The sequence below is a fragment of the Eriocheir sinensis genome, chromosome 30 (genome assembly GCF_024679095.1).
Source record: "Eriocheir sinensis breed Jianghai 21 chromosome 30, ASM2467909v1, whole genome shotgun sequence".
NCBI lineage: Eukaryota > Metazoa > Arthropoda > Malacostraca > Decapoda > Varunidae > Eriocheir > Eriocheir sinensis.
In genome coordinates this window covers 18,320,047-18,336,881 of record NC_066538.1, presented here as the reverse complement: position 1 = coordinate 18,336,881, position 16,835 = coordinate 18,320,047, and the positions used below count along the sequence as shown (strand labels likewise).

Sequence of the window (16,835 nt, the reverse complement as noted above, 5' to 3'; positions counted from 1 at the left end):
TCCTCTCTCCCTCTCCCTCTCTCTCTCTACCTCTCTCCCTTCTCCCAGTCCCTTCCTCACCCCCCTCTCTCCCCTCCCCTCCTCTCCCAATCCTAGTCCCTTCCTCTCTCTCCTTTCCTTACCTCCCCTCACTCTCCCTCTCCTCTCCCTTCCAATTCTTGTCTTTACCTTCCTTCCTCTCCCTCTCTCCTCTCCTCTCTCTCTTCTCTTTGCCCTTTCCTCCCCACCTCTCTCCTTCCCTTACCCTCTCTCCCCTTCATCCCTCCTACCGGCTCCTACCTACCTTCCTCTCCCTTACCTCTCTCTCTCCCTCCCTCCCTCATGCCCTCTCACACACACACAAACACAGTCAGTCAGTTGCCGCCCTTCATTCCTACGGGGTGGGGCTCACTGATCTAATGTCGTGTGTTCTGTTAAGGTTCTGTGATTTCTTTCCACCCTGCCTCTCCCTGCTTCCCCCTGGCACCCCTTCCGGCCAGAACCACGTCTCCTCTGCACCCTGCCAACGTTCCTTTCTTGGTGAGTGGTGTGCTGGTGGTGGTGTGTGGCAAGGTGTGTAGGTTAGGAGGTGAGGGAGAGGTGCTGTGTGTGTGGCTGGCGGTGTGTGTATTGTGTGTCGGAAGAACGTGCGTGTGTGTGTGTGTGTGTGTGTGTAGCTGGGTGTTTGTCAAGGTGTGTGTGTGTGGCTGGATGTTTGTCAGTGTGTGTGTGTGTGTGTGTGTGTGTGTTACTAATTGCATCTTAACAGGATAAAGCTAGGCTCGCGTTTCTATATTTTTAAACCATTTCATTTAATATTTCTTCAAATTTGTGAATGCTATTGACACACACACACACACACACACACACACACACAGAAAGCGCATACACACCTTCGTCAACGTCTCTATTTGGAAAGCTGAATTACCTTACAAGCATCTAGGGCAGGACTGATTATATACTCTCCTACAGCAACGGCAAGAAAATAGTTAAGAATACGAAATCTTGGAGACGAAAAAGAAAACTATTACGCTTCTTATATAGTTTTCTGCTGTTTCCCCTTGATGTTAACTTTCCATGCGCTTTTTCCTTATATTTCCTCTTTCCCTGTGGCATATTCATACAAACATCAGTGCTTAATTAAGGTGAAGGGTACATAAGCGTGTTTTCCGATGATGCAAAAGTCCAATGAAAAATCAGAAATGTAAGAAATTGCAAGAAGATCCTCACAAGTTATAAGAATGGAGTGCCGAGTGGCAGATGGAGTTCATATTATTTCCTCTCCTCCTCTCATCCATGGTTGGCAGGTTCAAATTTTCTCCAGTCATTCATCGTAAGCTATTTCTCGAGCTCTGAACCCATCTCGTAGCAGTCCTTTGTACTCTTTCAGTCTTCTTAATGTTCATGTGTGTGTGTGTGTGTGTGTGTGTGTGTGTGTGTGTGTGTGTGTGTGTGTGTGGCGGCTGGGTGTTTGTCAGTGTGTGTGTGTGTGTGTGTGTGTGTTCTGTATATATCATGTGGGTTCTATATTGTTGCTACATACTCCATACCCGACCTTATAAATGATAGTTATCTTCCTTAACCTATTTTTTTATTTATGTTTATGAAGACCTCTTTTATGTTTGCAGTCATTATGTAAATATTCCTTACTTTTTAATTCATTTGATCTGTTGGTATTGGCTTGCTATCAATCATCACTCCCAAATTTCTTACTTTTCCTGAAATTTGCAAGTTTGATTTTCTTTGCTTATGTTCCCAATCTGGTCTCATTACTTATCCCAAACACTATTTATTACGTGACAGGTACCCACACTGACTTCATCTGCCACTTGATACTCCCCTCACAGAGCTTGTATAGATAGTCTTGCAATATTTTACAAGTCTGTGATATTTTTTTTCCATCATCATCAAGTATGTGTGAGTCGCTTCCATCTACAACACCGATGTTTATATCATTGTGTGTGTGTGTGTGTGTGTGTGTGTGTGTGTGTGTGTGTGTGTGTGTGTGTGTGTGTGTGTTCTCATGGTGTAGAGGAGGCAGATTTGACCATTTAAACCATTGCGACGTGACATTCAGCGTTATAAGACAACGAATCGATCCTTAAGTGAGGAATAAAGGAAAGGAAATGACTAAACGAAAAAGATAATCTCTCTTCCTCGGCCATTCCCTTAAGATCAGATCGAACCTATCAGTCAGCCAGGCGCCATTTTATATACTATTCGATCTTTCTATGAACCACTTGTACGGGTTAATAACAATTCATCTAAAACGTGTAAAAAGAAACAAAAAACTAACGCCAATATTCCGAGTTCTTTTACACAGCTATTCATTCCCTTGCGATGAGTTCAGCTTTATCAATTATCTCCAGCTTTATCAGTTATCTCCAGCTTTATCAATTAACTCCAGCTTTATCAATTATCTCCAGCTTTATCAGTTATCTCCAGCTTTATCAGTTATCTCCAGCTTTATCAATTAACTCCAGCTTTATCAATTATCTCCAGTTTTATCAGTTAACTCCAGCTTTATCAGTTATCTCCAGCTTTATCAATTAACTCCAGCTTTATCAATTATCTCCAGCTTTATCAATTATCTCCAGCTTTATCAATTAACTCCAGCTTTATCAATTATCTCCAGCTTTATCAATTAACTCCAGCTTTATCAATTATCTCCAGCTTTATCAGTTAACTCCAGCTTTATCAGTTAACTCCAGCTTTATCAGTTAACTCCAGCTTTATCAGTTAACTCCAGCTTTATCAGTTAACTCCAGCTTTATCAGTTAACTCCAGCTTTATCAATTATCTCCAGCTTTATCAATTATCTCCAGCTTTATCAATTATCTCCAGCTTTGTCAATTATCTCCAGCTTTATCAATTATCTCCAGCTTTATCAATTATCTCCAGCTTTATCAATTAACTCCAGCTTTATCAATTATCTCCAGCTTTATCAATTATCTCCAGCTTTATCAATTATCTCCAGCTTTATCAATTATCTCCAGCTTTATCAATTATCTCCAGCTTTATCAGTTATCTCCAGCTTTATCAGTTATCTCTAGCTTTATCAATTATCTCCAGCTTTATCAATTATCTCCAGCTTTATCAGTTATCTCCAGCTTTATCAGTTATCTCTAGCTTTATCAATTATCTCCAGCTTTGTCAATTATCTCCAGCTTTATCAATTATCTCTAGCTTTATCAATTATCTCCAGCTTTATCAATTATCTCCAGCTTTATCAATTATCTCCAGCTTTATCAATTATCTCCAGCTTTATCAATTATCTCCAGCTTTATCAGTTATCTCCAGCTTTATCAATTATCTCCAGCTTTATCAATTATCTCCAGCTTTATCAATTAACTCCAGCTTTATCAATTATCTCCAGCTTTATCAATTAACTCCAGCTTTATCAATTATCTCCAGCTTTATCAATTATCTCCAGCTTTATCAATTATCTCCAGCTTTATTAATTATCTCCAGCTTTATCAATTATCTCCAGCTTTATTCATTATCTCCAGCTTTATCAATTATCTCCAGCTTTATCAATTATCTCCAGCTTTATCAATTATCTCCAGCTTTATTAATGAACTCCTATGGTCATTTCAGTCCCTATATGGACGACCTTTCTATGACCCACTTGTACGGGTTAATGGCTACATCCAATACGTCAATTTTCTCTTATTAACAGAATGGTGCAAGTATAGCAATTATTGTATTTGGAAGTCAAGTGTGTAGAAACCGTCGCTTGCAAAGAACGGATTAGATTAGAAGATTCCGTTCGTTTCGAGTTGGCAGTGAGTATCAACTTTGAGTAAGGCGGAGCTGCGAGTACGGCGGTGGCCGAAGTGATAGCGTACTGGACCCACATTCGCCGCGTGACGGACGACGCGGGTTCGAATCCTCACGCTGCCACTCGGATTTTTCAGTCACCGCCGAGTGGCTTAAAACTACCCACATGCTGTCCTGAAGACCACCCATCAACCCGGACTCTAGAGGAAGCCGTCCAAGCGAATCAAGAACGAGTTCCGGGGGGCAGCATGAGCCAATGCAAGATGGCGCCACTATAAATACTCGCCTGCGCCAGAACGGGCTGGGCCGACCATCAGGCCCCACCTGGAAGAAGCCTTGGGACGACCATCAGGCCCCACCGGGAAGATGCCTACCGGCGCAATAGGCAACAACGTAAAAAAAAAAAAAAAAAAAAAAAAAAAAACGCACGCTGCCAAGGTGTATGTTCACCCTCACGCTGACGTCCCTTCGCTTAACGTTACAAAGCTGGAAGTGTAGTGTCTCATGGTGTTCCCCTTCTCCCGCACCTCTCTCGCTAGCTATCCCCCACGCAGACGCCCCTCTTTGCTAATCCCACATCCTCTGGCACGTGTTTCAACCCCAAACCCATAAAACATTACCGCCCAGAACTTCCTCTCCCTAAATTTATCGCTGGCAAGGAAGAGACGGAACTGGCGACGAAGTTCCCTTATATTCCTGTTCCTCTCCCATTAGTTATTTCCCCAATCATACGTCCTCTTGCTAATCCCATCCCATCTAGCACGTATTCCTTCCCTCAACCCACATAAACAACCCCGTCAACCCTTCAGAAACACACACACACACACACAGGCAGTAGTAGAAGGCGCCACAGACAACGTTCGGGGGTAGGGTGAAGGAGTACAAGGCGACTCCCACATTCTCTGCCACGTAACAACCCCTAACCCACTTAAAACAACCCCTTCACCCCTTCAGAAGCCCCCTAACCCAACGGGAACCCATAACCCTACGAAAACAACCATAACACAACAAAACAACCCATAACACAACGAAAACAACCCCGTCAACCATTCAGAAACACCCACGCAGCTCCCAGGCAGTAGTAGAAGGCGCCACAGACAATGTTCAGAGAGAACGCGGTCCGCGAAGATAATTATAGAAAGGAGCTAGGAGGGACGTCGGGCCGCGGTCTGAGCCTGAGGACGCTAGATAACTGGATTGCATCGTTATGGACTTAAATTCGCGACCCTGGACTACACTGGGTCAAGGATGTGACTATTTAGGTTAGGTTACGGGGTTGGTTAAGTCTGCATAGAAGTAAAGACGGTGAGGTTATGTTATAATTACACTTACCAGACCAATGCGCCGACGGCCAGAACGCGACTCGCCCCGTCAGAGTCAGAGCCGCTACTGCCGGGCCGGGGCGGTGGCGGGGTTGAGGGGTTCAGGGCTCGAGGCTTCATGAGCACGAGACGCGAGACGGATCACTACTCACTCGGTGCTCTACTGTTCTTGTTACGTTTTCTCCCGCGTTACGGAGTGTGCGTCGTGTGCCGTGGCTGATGATAGTCTGGAGGAGCGGGCGGTGTCTTGGCCGGGGTGCGCACGGTCACCCACGCCACAGCCCACGAGTCGCGTCCGGAAGGCCTGCGGGGAGGCGGGAGGGAGGGCCGGACGGGGATACGTGATGAAGGAAAGAATGGAGTGACCTTTGAGGGCAATTACACCAGTGAATCAGAGGCGTTATCATTATTACCGTTACTATTACAATTACTATTAGCATTATTATTACTGTTCGTAATATATTGTATATTGTAATGATAATATTAGTACCAGTAATAATAGTAGTATATAGGTACAGCAGCAGTGGCGGCAGCAGCAGCAGCAAGGCTCTTCAGCAAGGCTAAACGCTCTCCGCCCCGACAGAATGAGGCCGCGGTGACCCCGCCAGCCCCCGCCGGGCCATGAGCCGCCGCTAGGGGCGCCGTGCCCTCCTCGCCGCCCCCCATGCTGGGCGTCGCCGAGTACCCCCTCCGCCCCGCCGCCTGGGGGGGCCGGGGGGGTCGCCGTGCCCCCTGCCGCTGCTACCTGCCGCCGTCGTGGCCGGTGTACCGCCTGCAGCGGGTGGTGAGCGCCGCGCTGTGCCTGCTGGCGGTGCTGTTGCTGTGCCTGCTGGCACTGGTGCTTCTGCAGGCCGCGCCCGCCTCGCCCAGGGTGCGCGGCGGGGCGGGGGCCCTGCGGCGGGCCGGGCCGGGGCTGGGCGGCGCCGAGGATGACGACTACAGCGACAGCGGCCTCGACGAGTACGAGTACGAGGACGAGGAGGACGAGGAGGAGCTGGTGATGAGCCAGGACTACGAGGACGAGAGCGAGGACGGCCGCGAGTACGAGGACAACCCGGTGTTCGACATGAACTACTTCGACTTCTCCATCAAGGAGGGTGCGCCGCCGCCGCCGCGTCAGGAGGACGAGGCTTTCCGCACGCCGGCGCTGGTGTGGTCGTGGCCGCGCCTGGCGCTGCCGCCGCGCCGCCTGGCGGGCCGCGGCGGCCTGGAGCTGGTGCGGGACGGCGTCTTGTTCTCGCAGCGGCTGGAGGCGCGGCTCGAGGACCAAGGCTTCTCGGACGCCGAGGTGGGCCGCCTGTTGGGCCAGCTGCGGCGCCGCGACGTGGTGGAGCTGCGGGACCCCAGCTGGGAGCGCTGCGGCAGGCCCAAGAACCAGTGGCTGCTGCTGGCGGGCGGCGCCGCGGCCTGCGCCAGGTACAGGTGAGTCCAGGCCTTCTTCTGCAACGCTGCAACACAGATGTGACTCACAAACCGATGTGTGTGTGTATGTGTGTGTGTGTGTGTGTGTGTGTATGTGTGTGTGTGTGTGTGTGTGTGTGTGTATGGAGGGGACTGCCATTGGTGACGGTCCTGTGCACAGCTAACTCTCCTCCCCCCCCCCCAGGTACCCCGACGACCACCTGCTACTGGGCGAGGTGCTCAGCTTCTACCTGGCGCGGCTACTGAGGCTGCGCCGCGTGCCGCCCGCCGCCCTGGCCCGCCCCGACCAGCCGCGCTGGGCCGCCGCCGCCCCCCAGATGGAGCGAGCCGGTTGGGGCGCCGCTCCCGTGGTTGTGCTGACCCCCTGGCTGCCGGACCTCGAACGGTAAGTGGCGGGGTCACGGCGACGGCCTGACCTATTATTATTAGCATCATGGTTATCATTATTCCTCCTCCTCCTCCTCCTCCTCCTCCTCTTCCTGTCCCCCACCTGGTCCAGGGCTAACACCTTCCCCCCTCCGCAGTGACCACATGCCGGCCAGTCTCCGCTACGCCCTGGCCACCAACACCACGCTGGGGCTGACGGCGGACCAGGGAGAAGACGAGGAGGACGAGGAGGCTGAAGATCGCAAAGGGCCGCAAGAAAATAATGAGGAGGAAGAAAACTGGGGCGAAGGAGATGAGAGGAGAATGAACAGTGGACTAAAAAGAACTGGAGTAGGCGGCGAAGGAGTGGAAAACAACGAAGTGAAGGAAGAAGGAGAAAGAAAAGTGGAAGAAGAGAAAAGAAGAGCGGAGAAGGAAGAAGAGAAAGGAGGAAGAGTAGAGGAAGAGAAAAGAAAACTAGAGAAGAAAGAAGAAAAAGGAAAAGTGGAAGAAGAAAGAAAGGGAGAGACAGAGGAAGGAGGAAAAGAAAAGGAGGGGAGGGAGGGGGACAGACTCAACCCCCAAAGGCCCCCATCGCTACAGGAGGCGTCTGAGGGGGAGCTGCTACGCCTTCTACAGTGGAGCGACCTGCTGGTGTTTGACTTCCTGACGGCGAACTACGACCGCGTTGCTTACATGCTGGACGCCGCCGGGGGGGAGGAGGCGAGGCAGGAGGCGCTGAAGGGGACCGTGCATAACCTGGTGAGTAGGGGGGAAGGGAGGGAAGAGGAGGCGGGGCTGTGTGTGTGTGAGAGTGAGTGAGTGAGTGAGTGAGTGAGTGTGAGTGTGTGTGTGTTTCTTTCTTTCTAGTTTCTTTTTTTTTTTCTTGATTCCTCCACCTCCTACCCTTTTTCCCCTCACACATTCCTCTCCTCCACCACCTTCTTCACCTCCTCCTCTTCCTCCTGTAGCGTTCTCTTTATATCTCTATTGTCTTCTTGTGTTTATTGGTGTCGCTACATCCCTTTTTGACGATGGTATGGTGATGGTATGTGGTAGCGTGGTAGTAGTCTACATTCCCGAGCGCTGGTCCCGGATGGTAAGGCCTCAGGACAAGTGAACACTCGTTCCGAGGTTTGTGACCAGAAGGGCGTTACTTGTGATTAATTATGGAAGGTGGGAGGATTTCCGTGTGAACCACTTGAGACAATATTAAGAAACTGGATGGTGATAATGTACTATGGGGGGACGTGTGTAAGGGTTCGTTAATCTCAAATGAGCGGGAAGACAGGCTCCAAATGATGACACTCACAGTAAGGTTGTATATAAATATGTATTTAGTTTCATTTTTTTCAAAGGTTAGCGGAGTACTAAAAATGAATGACTGACAGGCGGGCGCCGCTTGGGGTGGAGAGGCGGGCGCCGCTTGGGGTGGAGAGGGAGCAGCTCGGGGCAGTGTTTTGGGGGCCCGACCTCTTCCCGCCTCTTGTTGGTTTGTGGTGGTTTTCGGGGGGCTGAGTGGAGAGATGGACACCTCTCTCACTCAACTCCAACTCTCTGCCTTTCTTGCTTCCTGCTGCTCGTCTCCTGACTAGCCCGCCTCACACAGCAGGCCGTGGGTGTTGTCTGGGTCGGGGGCTGAGTGGAGAGATGGACACCTCTCTGACCAGCCCGCTTCTCTGTGATTTCTCGCTGCCGCTCCTTGCTGTAGGGGTGTTCGTCTCCTCACGTCTCCCAAGCTTGTGGCTTGCTACAATGGTGCTTGTCTCCTCACTGGCCCGTGGGTCTCCTTGCCCTCGCCTTTGCTCCTCGCTAAGCTCCTCCCCCTTCTCCACGTGACTCCCTCTCGGCATTACAATCAAACCCTACCTACCTAACTAACTAGTTATTGGTTTCTTGGGGGGGTTCGAGGCTTTGGGATGAGGGATTTCAGTAACTCTCGTTCATATATTCGCTCATTCGCTCGCCGTGTTATCTTCGCATAACCTTTTACGCACTTACATTCCTTAGCCACCCATTCACTCCCTCACTCACTCACTCTGTCACTCACTGACTTACTCACATTCTCTCTCGCTCACTCACATTCGGACCGTTACACTCCTCTTCCTCCTCCTCCACTTAATTACTTCTCCCCTCCGCAGGTCCGCAACAAGGCCACTGGCGGTCTCTGGCTTCTGGACAACGAATCCGGGCTCGTCGACGGCTTCAACCTACTGTATGGCCGCGGCGACCCTGCGCAGGCCACTCGCTTCGCCGCCTTCCACTCCAGACTCCTGCGGGCCATGTGTGTCTTCCGCAGGGCCACCGTGGAGGCTGTCATGGCCCTGGACGCCCACCCGAGGCCCCACGAGCTGCTGGTGGAGTTCGCGAAGGAAAATGAACCGCTCTTTGGACTCCTGCCAGACCCGTTGCAAGAGGGAAGGTTCTTGTATCGTCTGAAGGAAAGGCTGCAGGAGGTGAAGGCGTGGGTGGGGGAGTGTGCGAGGCGTGCGGCAAGGACGTGGAAGGGGAGGCGTGGGCGAGGTGAAGGCGGGTGAGGAGGAGGAGGAGAAGGAGGTGGGGAGGAAGAAGAGGGAAGAGGGAGAAAGGGAGAAGGTGAAGGATGAGAAGGAGGAGAAGGAAGAGAAAGAAGATGGACAGAAGAGAATAAAAGTGTTTGGTAATGAAGAAGAGGTGGTGGTGGTGGTGGTGTTTTGGTGTTGATGGTGATGAAGTTAAGTGATGGTGAGGAGGAGGTGATGAAAGAAGGGTGGTGTTGATGGTGTTGATGATTGAAGTGGTGGTGGTGGTGGTGGTGGTGGTGGTGATGTTGTTGTTGTTATTGTTGTTGTTGTTATAATGCTGGGTCACTCTGCGCTTATTAAACAATCTAGCAAGCTTTCTCTCTCTCTCTCTCTCTCTCTTTCTTTCCTTCTTATTTTCTTTATCTCTCTCATTACTTCCAGATATCATTTTTTTCTTTTCTTTTTTTTTCTTCTTCTTTTCTACTTATCGTTTTCTTCTTATTATTATTTTATTCCTACTCACTAACTTTATTCTTCCATCACTCATTATTATTCTTTTTAGTATTATCATTATCTGTCTTTATTCCATTTTCTTCTTTTCTTTTTCTTTCTATCATTCAATTATAATCATGTTGTTTTTTGCTTATTCCTTACTATTTTCTTTTATTTTCTGTTTTTATTTTGTTCTTCGTCTCATACTATTACACACACACACACATACACACACACACACACACACACACACACACACACACACACACACACACACACAACCCCCCTCCCAGCAATTTCTGTATTCATTCAAAACTCACAAACTTTAATATTAAGGAAACGCTTTATTTTTGTACTGCGAAGCTTCTGCGAGCGAGAAATTCTTATATAAAAACTGGTGCCACTCTTCAACCCATGTTTCACTGCAGCCTATCATGTATTACTAAGTTCTTCCGTTATCTTGAGAGGGGAATCTTTTACATATTGGAAGCTGTGTGTACTAGACCTACATTGTTCTTTTTTCATATAAACGCCATCAGCTGGTCAAAAGAGGTAGCAAGGATTTAAGAAGTTGTAGTATGTATTTATTTATTTTCTCCATAATATTTTGTTAACATTTGAACAAGTACTTTGACTAGTTTTTTGTATTATTACTTTGTTTACATTGTGCATAACTGTTTGAATGTAGTTTTTATCACTTTATTTTCATTGGGAAACATATTCGTATGCGATTTTCTATCAGCGTAATTATTTATTGTTTTTTTAATGTCAAGATATACAATATCAGTAATTTCCAACAGTACTCTAGCCAGTCGAAATCTCCTCATTGGGAACTTTTTTATATATTGTTTAATACGTCTTTCGATGTGCAACGTTAGTGTGTTAGTGTAATCAAGAATAGCTACTCAAGAGGATTCGAGAACAATTTGCACATCATCAAGAGAAACATTTACAGAATCTAGAGGAATCAATAGGAACACTCACAATATCAAGAGGAATCAAGGAAAACACACAACAGAGTACCCAAGAGGAACCAAGAGGAACCCAGCTTAGCGTGGATGCACCCCAAACTTATTGTAGAAGTCTTGGGTGGGAGGGTCGGGGCTTGTGAGTGCTGAGGTCAGGCGGCGCTGGTACTGGTGCTGCTGTTGGGCCAGGTGCTGGTTGGTGGCCGCCAGCTGCTGCTCACGACGCCTGCGGGGGAAGGGGGGAGAAGACGAGAGAGGGGACAACATGGAAGAAGAGATGCGAATAAGGTGAGAAAGAGGAATGAAGAAAGAGGTGGAGGTGAAAGAGGAAAGATAAGTTAAAAAACGCATTAGATGAAAAGAAAAAAAAATGAAAAGAGGATATATAACAATGAAAAAGAGAAACAGAAGTGAAGATAGGTTAAGAAAAAGTAATAATAAGAAGAGAAGGAATAGGAGAGTCGTTGTTGTGGTCGTCGTCGCCGTCACAGTAGTAGTAGTAGTAGTAGTAGTAGAAGTTCAGTAGTAGAATGTGAAATAAAGCATACAACTAAAACGAGGGAAAATGCAGCGAAAAAAAAAAAAAAAAATAAAAAGACATCGAGAAACACTTCTAGAAAAACAATACAGCGTAAAAACAAAAACCTTCAAATACTCCCAAGAAAAGAGAAAAAAACGTGAAAAAATCCTAAGAAAAACAAACTAAGAAAATGCCCCTATAAAAAAAAGACTATATAAACAAACCTTTCAAATATATACAAAAATTATGCTCTCTATAAATAAGCAAGTAAATAAATAGGGAAATATAGTGAAAAACAAATCTTCCCTTCCTCACGTACTTGGCGTCGGTGTGGTGTCTGTGGTCAGCCTTCAGCGCCGCCCTGTCCGCATGGCTGGCATAGTCCTCCCACGCCGCGTCCCGCCGCCGCTCCTCCTCCTCACGACGCTGGGGAAGAGAAGAAGGAGGAAGAGGCATTGCTTAGAAGAGGAGAAGGAGGAATAGTCATTGCTTAGAAGAGGAGGAGGAAGTCATTGCTTAGAAGAGGAAGAGGAAGAATCATTGCTTAGAAGAGGAGGAGGAGGAAGAATAAGTCATTGTTTAGGAGGAGGAGGAGGAGGAGGAGGAGGAGGAAGGCTCATTGCTTAGAAGAGTAGGATTCATTGCTTAGAAGAGAAGGAAGAGGAGGAATACTCATTGCTTAGAAGGGGAGGAGGAGGAAGAGGCTCATTGCTTAGAAGAGAAGGAAGAGGAGGAATAGTCATTGCTTAGAAGAGGAGGAGGAGGAAGAGGCTCATTGCTTAGAAGAGAAGGAAGAGGAGGAATAGTCATTGCTTAGAAGAGGAGGAGGAGGAAGAGACTCATTGCTTAGAAGAGAAGGAAGAGGAGGAATAGTCATTGCTTAGAAGAGGAGGAGGAGGAAGAGACTCATTGCTTAGAAGAGAAGGAAGAGGAGGAATAGTCATTGCTTAGAAGAGGAGGAGGAGGAAGAGACTCATTGCTTAGAAGAGAAGGAAGAGGAGGAATAGTCATTGCTTAGAAGGGGAGGAGGAGGAAGAGACTCATTGCTTAGTAAGAGGAGGAAGAGGAGGAATAGTCATTGCTTAGAAGAGGAGGAGGAGGAAGAGACTCATTGCTTAGAAGAGAAGGAAGAGGAGGAATAGTCATTGCTTAGAAGGGGAGGAGGAGGAAGAGACTCATTGCTTAGAAGAGGAGGAGGAGGAGGAATAGTCATTGCTTATAAGAGGAGGAGGAGGCGGAGGTGGACAGAAATGATGAAAAAGAGCAGAAAGGGAATTATTGACACCACTAACAGGAATGGAAGAGGAGATGAATAAGAAAAAAGATAAAGGGAAGAGAAAAAAAAGAGAAGAAAGAAGGAGACAGCATACTAACTCCGAAGAAAAAACAACATGGCTTTCTGAAGAAGACAAAAGCAAAAAAATAATAAAAAAAGAGGAAAAAGGGAAAGAAAGAGGAGGAGTTAAAGAAGACAAGGAAGAAGAAAATGAAGACTCGATCAATCCTCGTTACAGAAAAAGAAAGAACAAGATCAAGAACATGAGCAGAAACAATATCAAACATTAGCACCACATAAAATCCTCCTCCTCCTCCTCATCCTCATCCTCATCCTCCCATCTCCCCTCACCTTCCTCTCCGCCACCTGCCGTTCACGAGTCTCCTGGATGCTGCGTCGTTCTCCTTCACTCATGCCCTTCCACCTGTAACGAAGAGGGTACGTTCACTGAGACCAAAAGAACGGGAGATGCTGAACGTAGAGAAGGGAGGTAGAACGTGAAAAAAGGATGAAAAAATAGAGAAAAATCATACCTATTAATTTTTTTTTTGTCATCTCCCTTTCGTTTCCTTTCCTTTCGTTGTTTTTGTTCTATCCTTTCCTTTACATTCCCTTCTTTCCCTATTCCCCTGCTCCTTATTCTTATTTCCCCTTTCCTTCTCATACCTTTTCATCTGTTTTTCTTATTTTTGTCATCTCCCCTTCGCTTCATTTTCGTTTCCTATCTTGTTTTGTTTTTTTGTTCTATCCCTTCCTTTATCTTCCCTCCTTTCTCCTTCTTTCTCTATTCCTATTCCCCTATTCCCTATTCTTTCCTCCCCTTTCCTTCTTCCTCATTCTTTACCTTCCCATCTCACCCTTCTTCTACTTTCCCTCCTCTCCTCTCCTTTCTACCCTTTCTCCCCCTTCTCTCCTACCCCTCCCTCCCCACTACCTTTTCCCCGCGGCTCCGTACCTATGGGGAATGACCCGGTGTGGCCCCAGGGCGCTACGAGCCTGCGCGGGTGCCTCCGTCAGAAAGGATCCCATCACGGCGTTGGCCACCTCCTGATGTTCGGCCTCTCGACTTGCTAGGCTGTCCTGGTAGCGAGATACCTCACGCTCGCGACTCTGGGGATGGGGAAGTGACTGTAGTGGTTTTAGTAGTAGTAGTAGTAGTAGTAGTAGTAGTAGTAGTAGTAATAGTAATAGTAATAGTAGTAGTAGTTGTAGTAGTAGTAGTTATACGGGCTCTTTTTTTGTCCTTTTCTTCCTCTATATAAAAAATAGCGTAAAATAAAGGGAAAAAATATTAGTAGTGGTTATTATTACTATTGTTGTTTTGTAGTTAAGGAAGTAGTGGTAAAAGTAGCCATAGTTTAATAATAGTAGCAGTAATAGTACAAGAAGATTTAATTAATAATATGCGTAAAAATGAAGTAGCAGTAGTAGAGTAGTAGTAGTAGTAGTAGCAGTAGTAATAGCAGTAGTTGTAATAGCAACAGCGTTACCATCCCCTGCCAGTGTTACCAGCGCCAGGTTGTATCGGGTCAGCGCCAGACTCTCAGCGCGGCGCAGCTCCTCCTCGGCCTGGCCCAGCTGACGCGCCCGGTCCGCAGCCTCCGCGCACTCCAACTCCCGCAGTCTGGGGAGAGGGGGCGTATGTGTGTCCGTGCGTGTGTGTGTGGGGGGGGAGGGGGATGTAGGTGTGTATCGGAGTATGTATGTAAGTATGTATGCATGTATGTAAGTATGGGGGTTTGCTAGATATTGTTCGATCATTCAGTCAGCTTGAAGTCCTCTCTCCGCCTCTCTCCTTTTCTTTCCCATCCTCCTTCCATCTATCATTTCTTATCCACCTTCTCTCTCTCTCTCTCTCTCTCTCTCTCTCTCTCTCTCTCTCTCTCTCTCTCTCTCTCTCTCTCTCTCTCTCCCCCCACACTCCCCCTCACCTCTCCTGCTCCTGCTCCTGCTGTTCCCTGAGTCGCTGCTCGTCCCTCTGCTGCTGTAGCCACTCCCTCGCCTGCTGCCGTTGGGCCTGCTCACGATCCTTCCGGCCCAGGTCCTCGCCCTCGAACCTGTGTGAAAGGGATTGAATACTGTTGGAAGAGTAAAGGAAAGGGATTGGATTCTTTTTACGTTTATGCATTTTTTTTATGTCGACTATTCGTATTATTGTTTTATTTGTCTCATACGTGTTTTGATTTTGTTTTCAGTATTAATCTGTTCGTCTTTTTCTTTTCTTTCGATTTTGTTTCTTTTTCTCTCGTTTGATTTTCTTCGTATGCTCCTTAGTGATTCTCTCTCTCTCTCTCTCTCTCTCTCTCTCTCTCTCTCTCTCTCTCTCTCTCTCTCTCTCTCTCTCTTTTTCTCACCTCAGTTCGTACAGCGCGGAGGTCACATGTTCGCGCGCCTCGAGGTCGGCGTCTCTCCGCCTCTCCGGCCGCTGCTCCTCCCGCCAGAACGTCTTCAGCGCCTCCCGCCGCTCCTCCTCGGCCTGGGCGGGAAGCAAGCAGTCAGTAGGGGCGGGCAAGTTCCAACGCAGGCCCCTTCCCGTCCCAAGTAGCACCTCATGGCAGGATCTATCGTACTATTTTAACCATGAACTCTGTGGGCGTCCCATTGGCCTCCTCCACTCGGGACTGTCTCTTACAGAAACAACCCGGTGAGCCTGACATTGCCAGAAGATGTTTCACAATGACTTTAATCTACCACTCTGCCTAACGCCTGTCAACCCAGACTTCAACGAAGCTCTCAAGAGAATCAAGTGGAGCTCCGGGGGGCAGCGTGACCCAGGCAAGGATGGCACCACTATAGAAACACTTGCCCGCAACACTAACTTGCCGGAGCCGACCAAAAGATCCCATCATGAAAACTTCCTGGCGCTCTAGGCTAATTGTAAAAAAAAAATAATAATTTCAAAAAAGAATACCAGGAGATGCCCGAGAGCCTTACGATGCACTGAATCAAACTGCCGCAGCATCCCTTATCGAAACTCAAGTCTGCGCTCCACCAGGCCGCGAGGCGCTAAGACACGGTCAGTTGTCGGCCTGCCACTTATTTGCGTGAACCAGGAGAGAGAAAAAAAAATGCTCTAATGGTGTGTTTACCTTGTCCTCGCGGTGGTGCAGCAGCAGGGCGGCGCGGTCCTGCGTGGCTGCCAGGCGCATGAACTCCTCCTCCTCCCGCTCCTGCTGCTCCTCCCGCCGCCGCCGCTCCTCCACCTGCTGCGTCAGCCCCTCCACGTCCACCTGCGGCGGGAAGACACTCAGCGCCCACTCCGGCCCGGCCCTCAGCACTCAGCACACGGCATCCAACCCCCCTCCACCACCCACTGCTGCTACTGTTTTCCTGTTCATAACTGCTCGGGTCATTGCACCAATCAATACTACTATTGCTATTACCTCTACTACTACTACTACTACTACTACTGCTATTACTACTAATCTACTAAACACCACTACTACTACAGCTACTACTGTCTTATTACACCGCTTACTATGCTAGTCTTTACTATTACTACTACTACTACTACTACTGTGCCCTCAAGATCACCATGACCGGCTCTTCTCCTCCTCCTCCTCCTCCTACCACTACTACCACCACTACCACTGCCATTACCACTACTATATACTCACAGCGATGGAGGTGGAGCGCGGCTGGGCGTGAATCCTGTAGGCGCGCTCCTGCAGTAGGCGGCGGCGGCGGGCTATGGCGGCGGCGTCCCGGGCCTCCAGCACCCACGACGGCAGGGCGGGGGCGGCGGCGGTGGCGGCGGTGGTGTCGGGGTTGAAGGAGGGCATGGCGGTGGTGGTGGTGGTGGGTTCCGGTGGTGAAGTTGCTGGTTTTGTAGAGTTGAATAGTATCACTAAAGCCATTACAACTATTTTTTGTTTAATGTGCTGCCTATAGCCCCAGTAGGCCTTCTTGAGGATCTCTTGGACGGCCCAGCTCGTTAGTGGCTCAGGCGAATTTTCTTTATAGTGTCTGCCGTGATGCGTGACTCTTGCCTGGCCAATGCTGCCCCCCGGTGCTCCTCCTGACCGAAGTCGCTGAAGGCAGGGCTGATTGAAGGTCTGGGCAGCAAGTGGGTAACCTTCAGACACTCGGCGATTGTTTGAAACTGTCAGCGTGCATCGGTGAGACTCGAACCTAGGTCCCCCGGGCCCAAGACACCCACACGCTGACCAATAGGGCGCGGCGTCCTGGAGGCCCTGAGTTCGCGTC

At 48.5% G+C, this 16,835-nt stretch overlaps 2 protein-coding genes across 2 annotated transcripts; one reads left to right on the top strand and one right to left on the bottom strand.

Annotated features, from left to right (window-relative positions):
• The first annotated feature begins 264 nt into the window (after positions 1–264).
• Positions 265–10,276, top strand: LOC127005701 (uncharacterized). The gene is made up of 5 exons (XM_050874818.1): positions 265–519; positions 5,665–6,503; positions 6,688–6,888; positions 7,028–7,631; positions 9,011–10,276. The coding sequence occupies exons 2-5, from the start codon at positions 5,746–5,748 to the stop codon at positions 9,404–9,406; spliced, it is 1,959 nt and encodes a 652-aa protein (XP_050730775.1). The 5' UTR covers positions 265–519; positions 5,665–5,745; the 3' UTR covers positions 9,407–10,276.
• On the bottom strand, positions 10,082–16,743 carry LOC127005702 (RIB43A-like with coiled-coils protein 2). The gene is made up of 9 exons (XM_050874819.1): positions 16,247–16,743; positions 15,719–15,859; positions 14,984–15,105; positions 14,561–14,686; positions 14,139–14,253; positions 13,585–13,739; positions 12,981–13,053; positions 11,673–11,779; positions 10,082–11,059 (listed from the first exon to the last, which is right to left on the bottom strand). The coding sequence occupies exons 1-9, from the start codon at positions 16,484–16,486 to the stop codon at positions 10,915–10,917; spliced, it is 1,224 nt and encodes a 407-aa protein (XP_050730776.1). The 5' UTR covers positions 16,487–16,743; the 3' UTR covers positions 10,082–10,914.
• Positions 16,744–16,835: the final 92 nt, after the last annotated feature.

What these genes read in the sequence shown, in the direction of transcription:
- LOC127005701 (XM_050874818.1), top strand. Translation starts at nt 5,746, where the DNA reads ATGCTGGGCGTCGCCGAGTACCCCCTCCGCCCCGCCGCCTGGGGGGGC. An exon ending in TGGCTGCCGGACCTCGAACG is followed by an intron (nt 6,889 to 7,027) that starts GTAAGTGGCGGG and finishes CCCCCTCCGCAG; the next exon opens with TGACCACATGCCGGCCAGTC. An exon ending in AGGGGACCGTGCATAACCTG is followed by an intron (nt 7,632 to 9,010) that starts GTGAGTAGGGGG and finishes TCCCCTCCGCAG; the next exon opens with GTCCGCAACAAGGCCACTGG.
- LOC127005702 (XM_050874819.1), bottom strand. Translation starts at nt 16,486, where the DNA reads ATGGCTTTAGTGATACTATTCAACTCTACAAAACCAGCAACTTCACCA. An exon ending in CAGGAGCAGGAGCAGGAGAG is followed by an intron (nt 14,254 to 14,560) that starts GTGAGGGGGAGT and finishes CCCTCTCCCCAG; the next exon opens with ACTGCGGGAGTTGGAGTGCG. An exon ending in CCCGATACAACCTGGCGCTG is followed by an intron (nt 13,740 to 14,138) that starts GTAACACTGGCA and finishes CCCCATCCCCAG; the next exon opens with AGTCGCGAGCGTGAGGTATC.